General features: G+C 43.6%; 1 protein-coding gene and 1 non-coding gene across 2 annotated transcripts; both read right to left on the bottom strand.

Annotated features, from left to right (window-relative positions):
- Positions 1-2,083: 2,083 nt before the first annotated feature.
- LOC103716936 (AT-hook motif nuclear-localized protein 29-like) lies at positions 2,084-3,470 on the bottom strand. Its single transcript, XM_008805140.3, has one exon. The coding sequence runs from the start codon at positions 3,443-3,445 to the stop codon at positions 2,639-2,641; it is 807 nt and encodes a 268-aa protein (XP_008803362.2). The 5' UTR covers positions 3,446-3,470; the 3' UTR covers positions 2,084-2,638.
- A 9,415-nt stretch (positions 3,471-12,885) lies between these two features.
- LOC113463375 lies at positions 12,886-13,046 on the bottom strand. Its single transcript, XR_003387510.2, has one exon. It is a non-coding gene; the product is annotated as a U1 spliceosomal RNA (small nuclear RNA).
- Between the last annotated feature and the right edge of the window lie 4,284 nt (positions 13,047-17,330).

Raw genomic sequence — 17,330 nt, 5'->3', positions numbered from 1 at the left:
GAGATAGATCTCAACCTCTATATCGACTTTACCTTTAACTACTCCATCTAATTTTTCCCAGATCAGGAGTAATGTTTGGTTAGAATCTTTCTTGAAGAAGAAAAGTTTGCTTTAACTAGCTCATTTTGAGATGCAAACGATGAATTTTCATCCTAATCACTTGATATGTCGTAGCCTTTTGAGGTGGTAGTACATCATAAAGCTCAAATAGTCACTTGATTTCAAAATAAAAAAGCATTATCGATCAAGCATCATTCAAGCAAGTTATGACCTTCAAAGTTTAGTATAGAATCTCGCTTTTTGATATAGCGAATCTTGCTTGTGAACCATCTCCAACTCTTTCTGCAGTAGCAAGAATGATCCATACATGATGATTCTTTTGATATATTTATCATCTGATTCAACGAGGAGTAGATGGCTTAAAGGGAAGAAACAGTAGATTGCATCTCATCACAGCCCCCTATCAGACAATAAGTTAAAACACTTTTTCTGCAGGAATTTCTCATTGCCAATGCTAGTGAGCTTCGGACATTTGGCTCCGTGAAAGTTAAAAGGGAAGACACAGTAATTATATCTCATCAAATCTGTGTATCTTCAAAATCCTGCCACACACCAAATTTGGCCGTTAAGATTCACCTTATTAAATAAGGATAAATTGAGGTCCCATCCCTCGATTGACAATCATTTGTTTTTAATACCCGCTAGTTAAAAAACTCTAGACTTAATATTCATGGTTTTCTTTTTTATGAGCTTCGCTTCCACCGTCGTAGTCCAGGTTCAAAACACGCAGACGTCGATTAAATGATGGGGACCGGATACCCCCACCTGGATAAGCTCGTTGGAAACGCCATCTGGTCCAGCTGGCACTAAGGTGGCACTGGAATGACGCACTCACACGTAAGGTAACCCACGGGTTGAAAAGAATATGAGCAAAATTTCTACCATCATCGAACATTCTCTATTGAAAGAAAGGCCCAGTGAGGACTGCTACACTGGTGAGGTTTTTTCTCCCTCTTTTTTTTAATTAAAAAAAAGAAAAAAAAAAAGAAGAAAAAAGAAGGAAGGATCGGATGTTAAAATTTTATTCTCGGCATTGGAGTCAGAATTCTCCTCTTTATGTTTCCAATTAAAGATTGACATCTTGGCTTCTTAAGATCTCCAGTGGTGGCGTAGCCAACACTACCAATCCTCCCTTGTGCCATAACTCTCTCTCTCTCTCTCTCTCTCTCTCTCGGTGTGTATGCGTGGGGAGGGGGGGGGACAACAAGGATCTAAGAATGATGGCTCCTGCTGATGAAAGATACCTGGGCATGCTGGGCTAGAAACCCTAATGATAGCCAGCCCTTGCCCCTAGCTACCTTCAAGCCACCCAAGATACTAGCTAGGGACAAATCGATCGATGGATGGTCCACTGAACTCATAGGACATTAAAGCAAAGTACACTCATGGCCTTTAGTCCCTGCACCAGCCGTGGAGTCGAGATAAAGTAAGAAGAGACATCCTATGACAAGTAGGAGCAGCAGCAAGTTAACGGCCGAAGGAAACATAATTTTCTATGAGGTGCCAAATCCTTCTTTTCTCCGTTACCATATATCGATCCTTTCTTCGTCAAAAAGAAAAGAACAGCAGCCTATCTTTATCCCCCTTTCACCTTCTTTACCCTTTGGATCGGACAAAATAATAAGCCATGTGCTACTGCATCTGTGCAACTTGGCGAAGCTCATCAAGTGCTTATGCGACACCTCATCTTTGCTTTTTTGAGATTGGATGCAGAGAAAAAGTAAAAGAAGATAAAAGAAAAAGAAAAGAAAAGAAAAAAAAAAACAAAAATAATCCATTCTGTCATCTAACCCGGAGCAATGGTGTAGTTTGAGGTCCTTCCAACCATTCTGATCAACTCCACGGATTCCACCGTCATAAAATGGAGTTGGTGCTACTGCTACTACAAGAGAAGTTTGATACGTGCAATCATGCATGGATTTATCTCCAGCGTGTGCCCATTAGAGACATAGGAACAAATGAACTATAAGGTACACATTAACCATATATCAGCTCCACGAATAAGACAACTGAACAATTAAATAAAACCAAACTATTGATCACTGCTATAAAATAACAAATGGTACGTTCTGATGATAGAAGAGAAACACCCTGAAACATCTTCATTTCTTCTTTTTTTTTCTCTCCTTGGTCACCTCCTTATGTGAAACAACAGAAAAGTAAAAAAATAAGAAGAAGAAAGAAAGAGAAATATGCCTCCAAGCTTAACCCAACGGCTCTCTCTCTTCTCCCAGCTAGCCTTGCCCTGCTTTGGGAGTCGAAGAGGCGACGCTTCCCGAGAAGAACAAAAAAAAATTAGAAGAACGTCTTTATAGCCCTAAGACATAGACCGACAAGACGCACCATCCCCTCCGGCCACCTTCACCGTGCCACGGAAGGACTCCTCTCTGCTTTTTCTACTGCTGCTACTACTCCCAGCGCTAACAAAAGAAAACAGGCCTGCCTTACTATTTGTTTCCTTTCCTCCTAATAATAACCCCATCCTCCTCCTCCTCTTCCTCCCCTCTCTCTCTAATCTTTCTGTTGATTTATTTTTTTTTCTGACAAAGAAAACTAAGATATATGGAGTCGGACACACTCAGTAGTGAGGGGGAGGAGGGTGGGGAGAGCGAGCGGAGGAGGGCTGGGCCCACAAAACCATCTCATGGTGGGGAAGTGGACCGGTCAACGGGCGGGATCCACCGGGCACGCCGTAGACCGCCACGCCCGCCTCCACCCCTCCGGGCTTCACCTCGTCCACCTTGACCGCCGCCGCGGCCTCATCATCCTCCGCCGGGGAGACCACCAGCGGCAGACGGTAAAACTCCGGGTTGACGAACGACGCCGCGACCAGCACAACCGGTCCCGCCGCCTTCAGTGGCCCAGCCAACGTCCCCCCGATCACGTGCCCCTGCGTCCCCGCCAGCGATATCGAGAAGGTGGCCTGCCCGGCGGCGGAGTTCTGCGGGAGGATGGTGCCGGAGAGGGAGAGGATGTCGTAGCGGCCGTGGAGGGTCATGACGGGGGGATTGGTTGGGGGGTGGCGAAGGGGGACGTTGGCGACGACGCCGCTGCCGCTGAGGATGGAGATCCCCATCCGCCGCCGGCGGGCAAAGGCGGCGACGCACTCCAGCACGTCGAAGCCAGCGGCGAGCTCCAGCACCATCGGGTGCATCGCCGCCTCGCTCTCCTTTGTTATCACCACCGGCGGCTTCGGCTTGTTCTTCGACCCCGGCGGCCTCCCGCGAGGCTTCCTCCCGGCCGAACCGGAGGAAGGCTCTCCTCCGCCTCCACCTGCGGCGGGGTCGGCGGAGAGGGCGCGGCGTCGGGATTCGTCGTCGTCGGAGGGGGGATTGTCTCGGGGCTCGGCAAGAGTGATCATGGTGGGTGGCACGTATTCGGCCATGGCTAAAAACAAAAAAAAAAGAGAAGAGAAAATTCGCGAATAACATAATAAGGAATGGGGTCACGCTTTGGTCGTTATATAGAACGAGCCATCCGTGTTCCGCTGGTCCCGCGGATCCAATGTAATTACGCCATATCGGCTGTCCTTTTAATTTCTCGGCCAATCGGAGGCTTCTGGTGGGGGGATTCGTGGCAGGGGAGTGGATTCCGTGGGGACATGGTAACGGTGCGGGCGGAGGTGGGGTCCACAGGAGGAAGAGCGGGTCACATCGCTGGCCGAGTTTTGCATGGTGAAAGGTGATAAGATTCCCGGGGTGTTCAATTAAATGCAGTCGCCGGAAGACAACCTTTTTTAAGCTGGCGGTTAAAGGTAAAAAATAAGTTTTGGTCTGAAAAAAAGGTAAATGGTAGTAGTGGCAATCACTGTAGATGGCGTCAGAGGGTGGGAGCTCTGTGGAGTACTATTCAGCAATCTTCTCAAGATTAAATGGCAGTGGATGTTAGCTAGAATGCTATGTTATGTGCTATTGTCTTTGTTTAATTTAATTATGTGCAGTGATTGTGAGATCCATCTAGGGCATGATGGGTGGCTTAATTGGAGCAGTTGAAGGTAAATATGGGTTATAAAGGGCCAAAGCCTATAAACATGAAAATTGATTGTTGAGAGGTATCAAGTGAAGGGGAGAGGGCAATTGTTACTGCATTTGATAGCGAATTTAAAGCATGCATAGAGAGGAAGAAGGAAATAAGCTTATGATAACGTCGTCGGCATTATTTCGTTTAAATAAGTTTCTATGAGGTTATGATTATTATCTTTTATTTGTTCAGTTTCGCTTTTAATACAAACTTTTTTAAAAAAATTAATGATTTTTGTTATAGTAATTATCTTTTCTTCGATAGAAATAGTTATTATGTTTTGAAAGAACGCAAAGAGATTTGGCAAGATTTTATTTTTGGGATCAAATCAATAAATTTTATGATAATTATTTTTGGATAACGCAACAACTTCACGTGCAACCTGCGAGGGTTATTATCACGGGCAGTAATTCGCTCAGTTTTGCCAGCTATCAGATTTTTTTGAAAAAAAGTGACGTTTATTTGAAAAAAAATGAAAATTTGAATGAATTTTGAATGAAATTTTTTTTGCATGTATATCCTTATAAATATCTAAAATTATATACAAGTAAATGATGAATTTACGAGGATATATATGCAAAATACAATAATTTACGATGGCATATATAAATTCTAAATTTATGAGAGTACATATGTCATTTTAGATATTCGTAAAGGTATATATACAAAAAGAAATAATTATATAGATATACATGTATATAGATATGTTAAAAAAAACTCTTTTGTAATAGCCATTATAGTTTCTCCACGAATTACCTAAAGGGTTTGATGTGACTCTTACTTCCTCATTTTATATATATATATATATATGTGTGTGTGTGTGTGTGTGTGTGTGTGTACATATATGCATATGTATACATATATATATTATAGGTATGTATGTATATGCATATGTATGCATGTATGAATAGAGAGAGTGCACTAGTGGTCGAAAGTAATATGTAAACCCATTCCACTTTTGCCTATAATTATAGTTGGGCTTGACTAAGATAGAGGTACATGGACAGTCTAAAGACTAGGCTTGTTCGAGGTTTAGCAGGGTCAACAAGGATTGGAGTGCGGTGGAGCCTAATTCATGTTTAGAATGAGTTTACAAAGTTACAGTTGTAAAAGTTTAGTGTATCGTATGCTTCTATAATCTTTATTTTGAAGATCTTGTACAATTTATGAGGAAACTAGGGCGCATTAGGGTTTTACAGTTTGACAATTAACACCAAACCTATGGGACTTCACTACAATGAAAAAATAGTAAGATAACTCTTTTGATCATGCCCATGATTTTGGCATTTTATGTTACAAGCTCATGCGAATATTCCTATATATAAAAAGGACAAGCTAGTTTTAGATATTCTTCTTTGGTAAAAAGAAATTCAAGAAAAATTATAGAAATATATGGCTCTTGAAGTTGTATAAGCATGCCTTCAAGGATTGATCCTTCATGAACTTACTGTTTGCATGGCCTCTGTATCCATAGATTCGCTCTTTACAGCCATATCCCCTATTAGGTTATACCACAAAGTTGCAAATTCATTCATCATATTACAATAAGCATTGTATGACAGTATGAGAGCTTTTCATGCATTAGTAAATGAATCTCAACTATAATGAATACTATTTTACTTCTTAGCTTGGACATGATAATTCAAAACTCACAAGTAAAGATATCCTGCAACAAATTCCTATTTATCTTTGCAGATGGAGGTTTGCAATAGTTGGAGGCCCATGGCCTAAAAGAAAAAATTCAATTCCTCGCTAGCAGAGACATTCAAGTGATCAATCATGACTCAATCACCCGAAGGATACACAATGTACAAATGGTGTCCCCTTCTTTTAAGAGACATATATAGATCACATAAAAATCTTGAGCTATGCTAATAAAATGGGTCCTCAATGCATGCTTTTGCGACTGGTTGGCGGCACAAGGTGGATATATGAAATGATGCCAAAACCTCATTCCAAGCTTCCCCTTCATAAGCTCAAATGGTGGTTGGTCTAAAAGTAACAGACTTAGAGGCCTTCCATTCTCAGGATTGAGTTCATGTTATTGGTTTAGGCTAAATTTATTGTTCCTTGCACTGTGCTTCGGATATGTTAGACCAACCATGGTATATATCCAGCAAGGCTCCATAATTTATGGCACGAGAGGATTGGTTCAGTTCATGGGTTTGGAGCCGTGGGAATATTGTGCTGTGAAGTGCCAAGCATGCATGACACGTGGCAATAGAGGTTTTTTCTTTGAGCTCTGATATTATAATAACTAATGAGGTAAAAATGATGCATTTGGTTCTTTATATAATCAAAAGTTTTTAAAGAGGACCACAGCAGTGGCCGTGTGTGTGTAAAGGTTTATCTAGATCGCTAGTTGCAAGTAGCTCGGGATAGTCGACCTTAGCGCATCGATATATATTCTGGTCAATGTAGAGCTTTATTGTAGCACGAGGCTCTGGGTTCAAGTATCTTATTGGATGTTTGCTGTGAAAAATGATTTGCATGTGGTTATGCGTGGATATGGTGATAGATAGGCTCGATGACTTGTTTTCTATCATGTCCTACCAAGTCCAAGACCCTATTGATACATACCATGTCGACGCATTCTTACATAGGCGCCGATCATACACTAAGAAATTAACGCTATACCATCTAAGATTTCTCCTTCATGATGTTTTTATTTCATTTTCCTTTTAAGAGAATAATTGTAATGTCCGACCCAATACAGACCGGGCCTAATACTATAGGGCCTAGTTGGAGAGTATTGAGCCGGGGGGGTTAGCAGGCCACACTGGCCCAAGATGACAGTGATCTCCCGCCTGAGAGCTGAAAGGACAGGACCACCAGGTGGCCAACGGAGAAGACCTCCACAAACATGCAAAACGGGAACCTGCCACCTCCTCTTCCCCTCGGCAGGCGAGCTGTGAGCTGGCCTGAAGGGGAGGGGCAGCTGGTGGCTCCCGGGACACTGAGGAAGGAGAGGATGCCACCTCTCCTTCAGGGTCAAATCCTAAGCTAAGTTTTTATACCCCTAAAATCCGCTAACCCCCTGGTTTTTGAGATACCCTCCCTAACTCTCTAACCCTCTGAATTGCTATACCAGAGAGCCAAGCCCTGGAGCTGGAGGCAGAAGGGACCCCGCAGCCTTAGGAGAGGAAGGAGGGAGTGTACCGAGGTGATACTGCATAGCTTCAACCAGCCACAACAAGGTATGGACCCCTGTAGGTAGGTCTAGGCAAGAAAGGGGTGGAGGAACCCCTTTGTGGGGTGTTTCCCTCCCTGTTTCATCAACGAAACAGAGAGGAGGAGACCGGCACAGTGAGGCAGTGAGGGTTAATCTTGACAGGGGAAACCGGAGGAAGACTCACGGGCTGCGGGCCGGACCCACAGGCCGCGGGCCAGCCTGAGGACGGCCCAAGCCCAGGCCCAACTGCCACCCGGGCCGAGCCCAACCGGACTCGGCCTGCAGGTGACAGCCCTCGGCCGCCGCCGCCCTAAGGCTGAGGGGCAGCCAAAGGGGCCGCCGGGTCTGGCCGTACCGACGACAGACGCGGCCGCGAGGCCGCCAGCCTCAGCTGAGCCCCCCCGCCTCTCCACCGGCGAAGAGGTGGCGGCGCGGCTCCCACACAAAAAAAAAGGAAAAAGGAGAAGAGGGTAAACGGAACAAAAAAAAAAGAGAGGGGCCTTAGCGGGCTGCCTAGCGGGTCGGATCCGAGTCCGGATCCGAAACCCGTTAGGCCCAAATAATTCAATTCGGTTTGGGTGAATCCAATGAAGGGTTGATCCAAGCCCAATCGAATTAAACGGGTCAACTAAGCCTAATTGGTGTTGGGTGTGAACCCGACCAAGCCTGAATGAACCCAAATTAAGCAAATTGGGCTAAATTCGAACCCAATTAAACTCAATTCAGCTGGGTCCGAACCATGTTCATAACAGGTACGTTGACTCCAGCAGGCCCAATTAGCCCTAAATCAGACCCAGACCAGGCCCAATTAAATTGGCAGAAGGCCAAATTGGCTAGGAAAGAGTGGACTTAACCACAAATCAGGCCCAACCTTTCCATTAGAGGCCCAATTAGGCCTGGTAGACTCAAATTTACTTCAATTGGACTAAAATTTATGATAAATAGAGGATATTGTGAGTCTTATAATATGGTTCTAGGAATTAAAGACTCGTCGTCCGGACTCAAAGAATTGATAACAACTTATTGTAAGTAACCTGTTCTAATCCTGTTATAGATCATGCCATGTTTACTAACATCCTCTAAGTAATTTTTTTTAAGTATATATGATTCATGCATGATGTGTTACGTTGGATAAGTAACTTGCCTAATCTCATAGACTATGGCCATGTATCGTACCACGATTTTGCTGCTATGTTAATCATATATGCAAGTTAGTATAACAAAATACTATAATGGGTTCAAAGATGCTACTGATCGAATGCAACTGAGCTGGCCTTGCTAGTGACCGAGAATGACTAAGCTGGCCTTGCTAGTGGCCGAGAATGACTAAGCTGGCCCTGCCAGTGGCCGAATGGATTTCGCAGTAGCATCCGAGAGAATGGACCACAGCATGCCGGGGCACGGTTAGATATGCATATTTTGTGAAAATTTTTGTGACTTGCAATACTGCTCTGTTTAATTCGCATACATATTATGCCATGATAATTGTTAGATAAATATGCATGTCAGCTTCTCAAACCCTGATAAACATGTTTAGCCTACTAGTTGATTCGGTAGGATTATGCAGGATTACTTACTGAGCCGTGTAGCTCATGCCTGTTTGTTTTCCATTTTCTTCCAGATCATCATCAGTGATCGCCATCAAAAACATTTTTCTTTTGTTACAGAGCTTTGTTATTTTTGGAGAAGCCTATATACTTTTGTACATTTGAACAGCTTAGAAGTTCTGTATTTTTGTATCAATCTTCAAGGTTGTAATGCAAATATTTTAATATATGAAAGTTTGAAATCCATTGGCTACCTGTTACCCCTGTATGAGGCTGCGTGCTATTGGGGGCGATAGCCGGCAATGGCACGGCCGTGTCACGGATCCGGGTCCGGGGCATGACAATAATCATAAGGGTGTCATATTATTAAAATTATCAAGGTCGGCCCTCATACAAGTGAAAGTAATTGCAACACTTTTACCAAGATCAAGATGGTGTTGTGAGATAATTGTTTTTGAACATAATTTTCTTGCTATGTGCTTCTTCTTTTTTTGGTACAACAGCAGCTCACACACGCCGGGCGTGGGTGCAACCAACAAAATTAAAAAAAAGGATAACACGGAGGGTGAGGCACCGATATGTGGTCAACCCAAGTGAAACCTTCAGAATGGTGAGCCACGAATGAGGCCACCCAATCAGCCATGTTGTTCGCCTCCCTATAAATATGTGTGACTCACGAGAGTCCACACTCATCTAAGAGCCTACGAATATTGTGTAGCAGCGGTCTAGAACCAGCGTCGAGTCTCTAACCCTGGATCCACTCAATCACCGTGACCGAGTCTCCCTTAAGCAGAATGCGGTCCGTCCCCAGCACTCACCTCGCATAGGTGACTCCCTCCTATGCAACACTGAGCTCAGCACCAACTACAGACGTGTCAAAGATCTGCCGGTCTCTAGCCGCTATCAGTCTGGTATTGTGGTCTCTGATGACGAACCCACACCTCCAATACACCATCTCTCGCCAACACTACCATCGAAATTCACCTTGAGAAAGCCAGGGGTGGAGGCTCTTAAGAGACCAATACGGTCTTGGACGCTGCAGGATCAAGAGGGGAGTCCCAGATTTCTCTGGCCATCCCAAGGGATGACGGCATGGCGGCATGGGTGACCTCTGCTGTATGAAGAAGAGCCATATCCGCTATTGACTTCAAATGCACTCTGTTGTCTTTGAAGATCCGAGCATTCCTATCTAGCCAATAGTGGTAAGCTAGGTAGGCAGCCCTAATCCTCGGTCGCTCCAGACTTGGCCTCTTCAATGAAGTCTCCAAGAAGAGCAGGAAGTCCTCAGTTGACGACGACCACTGCTGAGGGTCGTGGGGGCCCGAGACGCATGCCCAGATCTGCGCAGTCCTTGGGCATCCGATGATGACATGGAAAATGGACTCCTCCACCTCCGGACAGTTTGAGCACTCAGAAGAAATATGCATCCCTTGTCAGGCCAGCATGCCTCTAGTGGACAAGCAACCCCAAACCACCTTCTAGACGAATAAGGCGACTCGTGGGTGAATGCGAAGCCTCCAGATACAGCCTCCCTCAATCTATTGAGCTGGAGAACTCTTAACCACCCAGACTAAGTCTCGGGCCTTCACCTCTGACCTTCTGGTCATGCTTCATACCCTCCTATCCGCAGCCTCCACAGTAGGAATCGACAGAGATAGGACTTGCTCGACCAACTACTCCTTGAAAGCCCGTCGGACAAGGTCCTCATCACTCGCCCGCCCGCCGGGGGTAAACAAGTCACGGACTTTACGCCCCTCCAGGCATCCAACGTCGATCAGGGTAGGCCAGCTGCGAAGTGGCACCTTAGAGAGCCAACTGGCCTCCAAGACGTCAATAGCTCGACCATCACCGATCTACCATCTGATCTCCGGTGAGACCACCGGAGCGCAGATGTAGATCTCTCTCTAGATGAAATAACTATGATGGCTAGTATTGAAGAAAGCTGGGTCGAGCGGATCCCCATACTTAGCTCTCATCAAGGTACCCCAGAGACATCCCGACTCCAGAAGAAATCTAGCTACTAATCTGGTCGCAAGGATCTCCCATCGCTCGGTCAAGGAGTGGACTCCCAATCCTCCACTGCTGGTCAGTTGATAGATGATCTCTCAGGCCAGCAGATGAACACCACTTCTGCCCCCATGTCACCCCCAATGAAAACACCTAAACTATCGCTCTATACACCGTAGCGCTGCAAGCGGCACCATAGTATAGGATAGCAAATAGACATGGATTGAGCTCAGTATTGAGCATACTAGGATAACTCTGCCCATCGTAGATAGAACACTCGCCTGCCAGCTCTCTAGTTTGCGCCTAATGCCCTGCTCCATATGAGCGCACTCCGTCCTGCGTAGATGTTTGCTAGTGATCGGGACTCCTAAATAACTCAGAGTGCTCTCTTGCTCCCCAATCTCTAGGATGCCAGTGACTGCCGTCTTCACCCCTAGGTGGATCTTCAAGCTAAAGCAGATGGCTGACTTCGCCAGATTGACCTGCTGAGTAGAGACCGCATAGTACTCCCTCAGAATTCTCCGAATATCCTAAGTCGACCATCCGATCGCTTGGGCTAACAATAAGCAGTCATCAGCAAAAAGCAGGTGCGAGATTTGAGTCGAATCCGGTGTCGTACTATAGGCCTCCACCTCCTGCAGTGTTATGGCACGGCGGAGCACTCTAGACAAGTAATTGACACAAATGATGAGTAGAATCGGTGACAAGGGACATCCCTGCCTCAACCCGACCGAAGACTCAAAGAACTGCAGGGGGGATCCATTCACCAAAATGGCAAAGGACGGGGATTAGATACACCGCTGAATCATAGAGGGTGAAAACCAAAGCTCTCCAGAAAATGAGTCATGAAAGTCCGGCCTCCATTCCTCCACGGCCAGCAGCTGGCTAGCCACCTGCCATGGCCCACCAGCCAACGCCGCCACGCGGTCGCCCTCATTTTGGAACTGGAGCGTTGTCACCTCCTCCGCCATCGGGACATACTCGACCTCATAGTCGAGTTTACCCCGCGCTCGAAATTCGTGCGCCACCCATTCCGCCAACATGCGTCTCCCCAGGCTTCGGATGAGCACCGCCCTTGACTCCCAGGCGCTCTAGGCCTTTGACACCCTATCGGTTGGCAGCTGCAGCACATCGGGGAAATGACTTTGGATTACCGCCGGTTCCTCTACCATAATGCGCTAGGTGGTCCAAATCGGTCGCTGAGGAGCTCCCTGTGCCACTACTGACCACGTCGGAGTCGACCCCGTCATCCCCGGACCTGCCCTGCCCCTTGTGGTCGCATGCCTGCCCCGCCCCATATTAGCCTCCGCTCCGGCCGGCAATGTCACTCCGTAGTTTGTCATTGGTGTCGCCCGCCAGATGTTCGAGGAAATGCCACTCTGTAGCACAAAATCTCAGCACCTACCTCTCCTCCAACTCCCTTCGCCTCAAATGGTGCGCCGTCGTCAGTCCTCGCCGCCCTGCCACCCTCCATCGTGGTTCCCTAGACAGGGCATCAGGATTCCAATGCCCGCCGCGCCTCCCTCACTCACTAGACCACATACCTTTTTCAAATGGAGTACTACATTATGTTTTGATTAATTCATTCTCCAACCCTAAAGTTTAACACTCTTGCACCCTCAAATAATTAACCATAAAAATTTATCCATAGCTGTCATGCAAATATATGTTAGTCTATCTCTTATCCTTGTTAGATGCTTCCATTTCCTCAAAACATTTAATTATGTGTTTTTAATCCTTAGTAGTTATAATAACGAAAAATGGGTGCGATGTATATCTAGTATGCTACCAAAAATCTCACTATGGAGATGACCATAGTTTATCCACAATTGAAGGGCACATGTGGCCAAAATGGTTAATTGCCAATGCACTGCTCTATGGATTATCCATGCATGTCATATTGCCATCATGTATCTTAATCATGCTTAACATGTAACAAATAAAGTTTGTACCATGCAAATAACCTATTCTGTATGAATTTCATATAAATCAAACATTAAAACATGCAAAAATTTACATTCATATTCATATAACTATATATCACCACCAACTTCCAAAATAATTTAGGGTAAGAATTGGGTAGGGGCCGCGCGAGCGCGTACCCCCGCTATCACAAATTATGACGTCCACTCTCCCACTTGGGGAGATGGTAGACCAGCGCTCCCACCAAGTGCAATGTGGACCGCGGGCCTAGGACATGGGCCTTATTGATCGCCCATTGACCCCGTCCAGGTAAGTATGGATCAACCCACGGGCTCCGCCTCCTTATATTGAACCCCCAGCGCCCTCCTTTTTCTACGGTAACCGATGTGGGACTAATTGTCCCGCACTTATTTCTCGCACTGCTGAAATGAAGGTAACCATGAATTGCTCCATGGGAGCATTTATTAATCATTTCCTAATAGCAAGTGAATCCGCAGAAATATTGCCCCTCTAGCAGATAATATTAGTTATATTAATGTTTGTAACGTGCATTGCAGTTGAATGTTGAATAACTGTTAGAATTAGCATCGGCTAAAAATTGTGGTACAACTATGAGGGTTCGGATTGTATCTTTTGAATGAATAAATAATTAATCTTTTTTCACTTTTGGGTTGCAACCTACATAGATCTTAAAATACTCCAAGTCTTCATTCATCTATATGCACAATCTCCAAGCATCCCTTGCATGTTCCAACTATGATTCATGCAGAGCAAAATGAGTCATTCTTTCGTGCGAAAGCTACATTTCTTGTCCCAACTGCAAGCTTACCAACTTAAATAGCTAGCACTTTCTCTGATTAAGGGTAAAAATCTATAGCATTGGCAACCAACAAACAAACCAAAGGAGCTTGAAGCAATAGTTTGCACCCACTAAGCAATCTGCTACCTAAACCAATTATCATGTCTAAGAAGCCATATTATTTGACTAATCAAGTCAGGGATGTAAATAGATGATTGATTAGAACAACCTATTATGCATATCATATTCTGACCTGATGGCCTGAGCCGAGCACGTGACAGACGGCCGCACATCCTTAGGGTTAAACCCCACAGGACATGCAAAGCCTGCCTTTCCATTCATATACATGTGATTCCAAAAGTAGACAATGGTAGAGATAAATAAATTAATGCATTTATTCAAAAGAATAGCCTATATTTACTAGTTAAAAATATATCAAATTATTTCTAAAAATACCCGCCAATGTTCTCTAAACTGTAAGCTTCTCATTGCTCGATCTCAAGCACCTTCTACTCGGCTACATTTGTAAAAATATTAGAAGAGAAATAATAAGCTTCACAGCCCAGTAAGTTACGAAAACCTCTAGTAAGAACAAGTTATTCTGCAAGAAAAATAAATTTTCAGTTTGTATGCTTTTTCTATATATAAAAACATGCCAATAAACATATCAAGTCTATCAACATAGATTTGAAGATATATAATGTATTTGTCCAAAATAACTTTTCAAATCAACCATGGGTGGACTACTCTCTCTCACTCTCTTAGTCTTTACGACTATGGCCACAATTGGCCTGTGGCAAGTTTTAAAAGAGACTAGATCCTGACTGCAACATGCTGTCTACCAGTCATACGTTGGTGATTGCCCCATTGGAGGCCTAGAAAATAACTACTTCTAAAATCACATGAAAAAAGTGCTTTCATTAGTATGTATCAATGATTAACCCCGACTAGCTAGGCTCGAAAGAAAACTAGTTCCTAACTACAATACGTCGTTAACCAGTATGCGCCAGTAATCGCCCCACTGGAGATCCGGAAGGAGACTAGATCCTAAACTAGTGTGATCATAGTCAGACTAGAGAGCAGCAAAATAAGAATATATACGATATCAATATATTTATTGATGCAATAAAATATGATTCATGCCTAAGTAAATCATATCATACTTGATCCAATATTTTACGATTCAATTTCACACAACATGCATACAATATTTAATTGAAATATATTAGAAATAAATTAATTTCTAAATAATGTAGACCATATAATGTGTATGGTTAAACACATTAGGGGCAGAGGTATCTTACTATTTCCACTCTAAAATCTCTTGAAATTCACCCATCAGAAAAATCATCCAAAAACCTAAAAGGAGAAGATGCTGCAGCCATGCCGTGGCGGCGGGATGTCGGCGGCTGTAGCAGCCACCAGGAATGGACCGAACATGAGGGAGGACAGTGAAGGCTCAGTTCCGATGTTGATCATTTAATCCCTACATAGAGAGAGGATGAGGGCGACACGGATCTCCGGCAAGGTGGCCACGGCCCATGATGTGCATTGGCGCTTCGGCCGCGTGCACAGAGAACATGGCAATGGAGGCAAAGGGGGGCAGTGCCTCTAGCTGCCTCGGTGGCGGTTTCCTCGACCAAGGGACCACGAAGAAGGAGCAAGGGACTGACCGGCGAGCGGCGGTAACGGCGGATTCGACCAATGGCGGCGGATTCTGACAGAAAGAAGGTAATAGATCTCGGAACAGAGGAGACAGGGGATGTTAGAGAGGGAGGAACCCGGGCTATTTGGATGGCGATGCTCGGCTACGACAGCACAACAACCACCGGAGAGAAGGAAGAAGAAGGGGGAAGGCTCGGTAATGAATCAAACGCGATGGAGAAGGAGGATTAAAAAAAAAGCTTAGAAACGACGGATAAGACTGGTCGTTCGTCGTGGCCGTTCGAACGACCTCGTGGAATCGTCACCGGTTACGACTCCACGGCTTTATCTACTCGACGGCCGACGAATCGGACAGAAAAATGAGGTTCTTCTATTCCGATCACTTTTTGTTTTTTTTTTTAAGAAAAAATTATATTGAAGTCGGTTGCGCTTACCGACTTCAGCCCAATATGGGCCCAATATATATAATTAGTAACCCATATACATATATAACCCTCGTCATCGCAAAAGCCAATTATAATATTTGCTGCTAAAACATTTTAGTCAGCTTCAATTGAAAATAGTTGTAAAGTTATTTTTTTGGACCGGAAATTCCGTATTATTTTTTCGAAGTTAGTTGTACCAATTGTACGTTTCTCAATTTGCACCATAGAAAAATCTAAAATACTTTGGTGGAAGAATAATAGCCATGCTTGACATAGGTGATAGTCGTCATTATTTTGCAGGAGGAGGAAAAATAAAGGATAAAGTAAATTTTTTGTCATATTTTGCTTTTACTAAGGACTCGTTTCGTTCATGAGAAGAATTTTTTCTTACTGAAATATTTTTTTTAAGAAGCTGATGCTTGAGTGTATGAAATCTAAAAATATAGGTTTTGCATGTTTAATTAATAATAGAAAAGTGACACATTACAGAGTGATTTATATTTAGTTGAGCATCTATTTTGCTGGAAAATTATTTAAAATATATGTTATACTTTTAATTAAAAAAAACCTTATCCCATTCAATCTAAAATCTTAAGGGTATTTTTTAAAAAAATTATATTTATTTTCGGCTGGTGGGAATTAATTTTTTCTATATCTTACATAGATTTTTCTTTTCTATGATAAATAAAAATTTTATTCTCACAAAAAAGCTGCGTATTTATTTTTATCTTTTAAAAACTCAAATCAAATATGGGGCATATCTAATTTGTTTTGTTGACCACATTTTTTTTTAACCAAGTGAGTCCAAAATCGAAAAGTTTCTCAACCCTGTCCTTTCCCCTTGACAATTCTTATTATTTCTTTGTCGATTTTCCATCCTCTTCTCAAATCTTGTAGATCGTAAAATTATTTTAGATGAGGTCAAGAGAAAAAGATGGTTTAGGAGCCAGTCACTTGTCTTAACCTCCATTGTATCATTATTACCCTTCAACTAATTAAACCTTTTACCTTGCTGATGAAGGATTCAAAAAGAAGTCGGATCCACATTATACTGGGCTATGTTCATTGAGAGATAAGAGGGACAGGGCCACTGAGGTGGTAGCACAGTGGGAACAGAACTTTGATTCCACCGGAGTGGCCTAGATTCGAAATGCGCAGGCGTCGATTAAATGTAGAGATCGGATGCCCTCCGTCTGGCTCACCCGGTGGAGTCGCTATCTGGTAACAACAAACTTCAAGCTATCATATCTCTTAAAATCCACAAAAGCTGAAAAAGGATTCACATAGCTGATTCCAGTTGGTAGAATTTAGGAGTTTATTATTTTCCCTTGTTTATTCTTTTCATCAAATTTGTTTTCAAGAATTTAATGAAGTAGGGCATGCTTTATGGTCGCACCACCTACCACAACATTTTAGGTTTTTTTGGTTCTCAGATGGTTCCACAAAATTTTGATCTCCGTGGGTTTCCCTCCCTTTGTCTCAAATATTAAAAATATTTTCATAAATTTAAATTCAAAAACCACCTTATGGTGATCAAATATCTATTCTGAAATTGTCAGATTTTGAGGAAAAAAAAACTCTCTTTGTTCATTAGGTCATGGTGTAACGGCTCGATTTTTTTCTTCAGAATATATTTGATATGCCATTTTTTAACTTATGGGTAAGGCTCTGGATGCTTGCACATTTTTTTTTTAATACTACATATTATGCCT

Source organism: Phoenix dactylifera, unplaced genomic scaffold (assembly GCF_009389715.1).
Source record: "Phoenix dactylifera cultivar Barhee BC4 unplaced genomic scaffold, palm_55x_up_171113_PBpolish2nd_filt_p 000026F, whole genome shotgun sequence".
Classification (NCBI taxonomy): Eukaryota; Viridiplantae; Streptophyta; class Magnoliopsida; order Arecales; family Arecaceae; genus Phoenix; species Phoenix dactylifera.
Note: the sequence above shows the minus strand (reverse complement) of the source record. Positions and strands in the feature narration are given on the sequence as shown.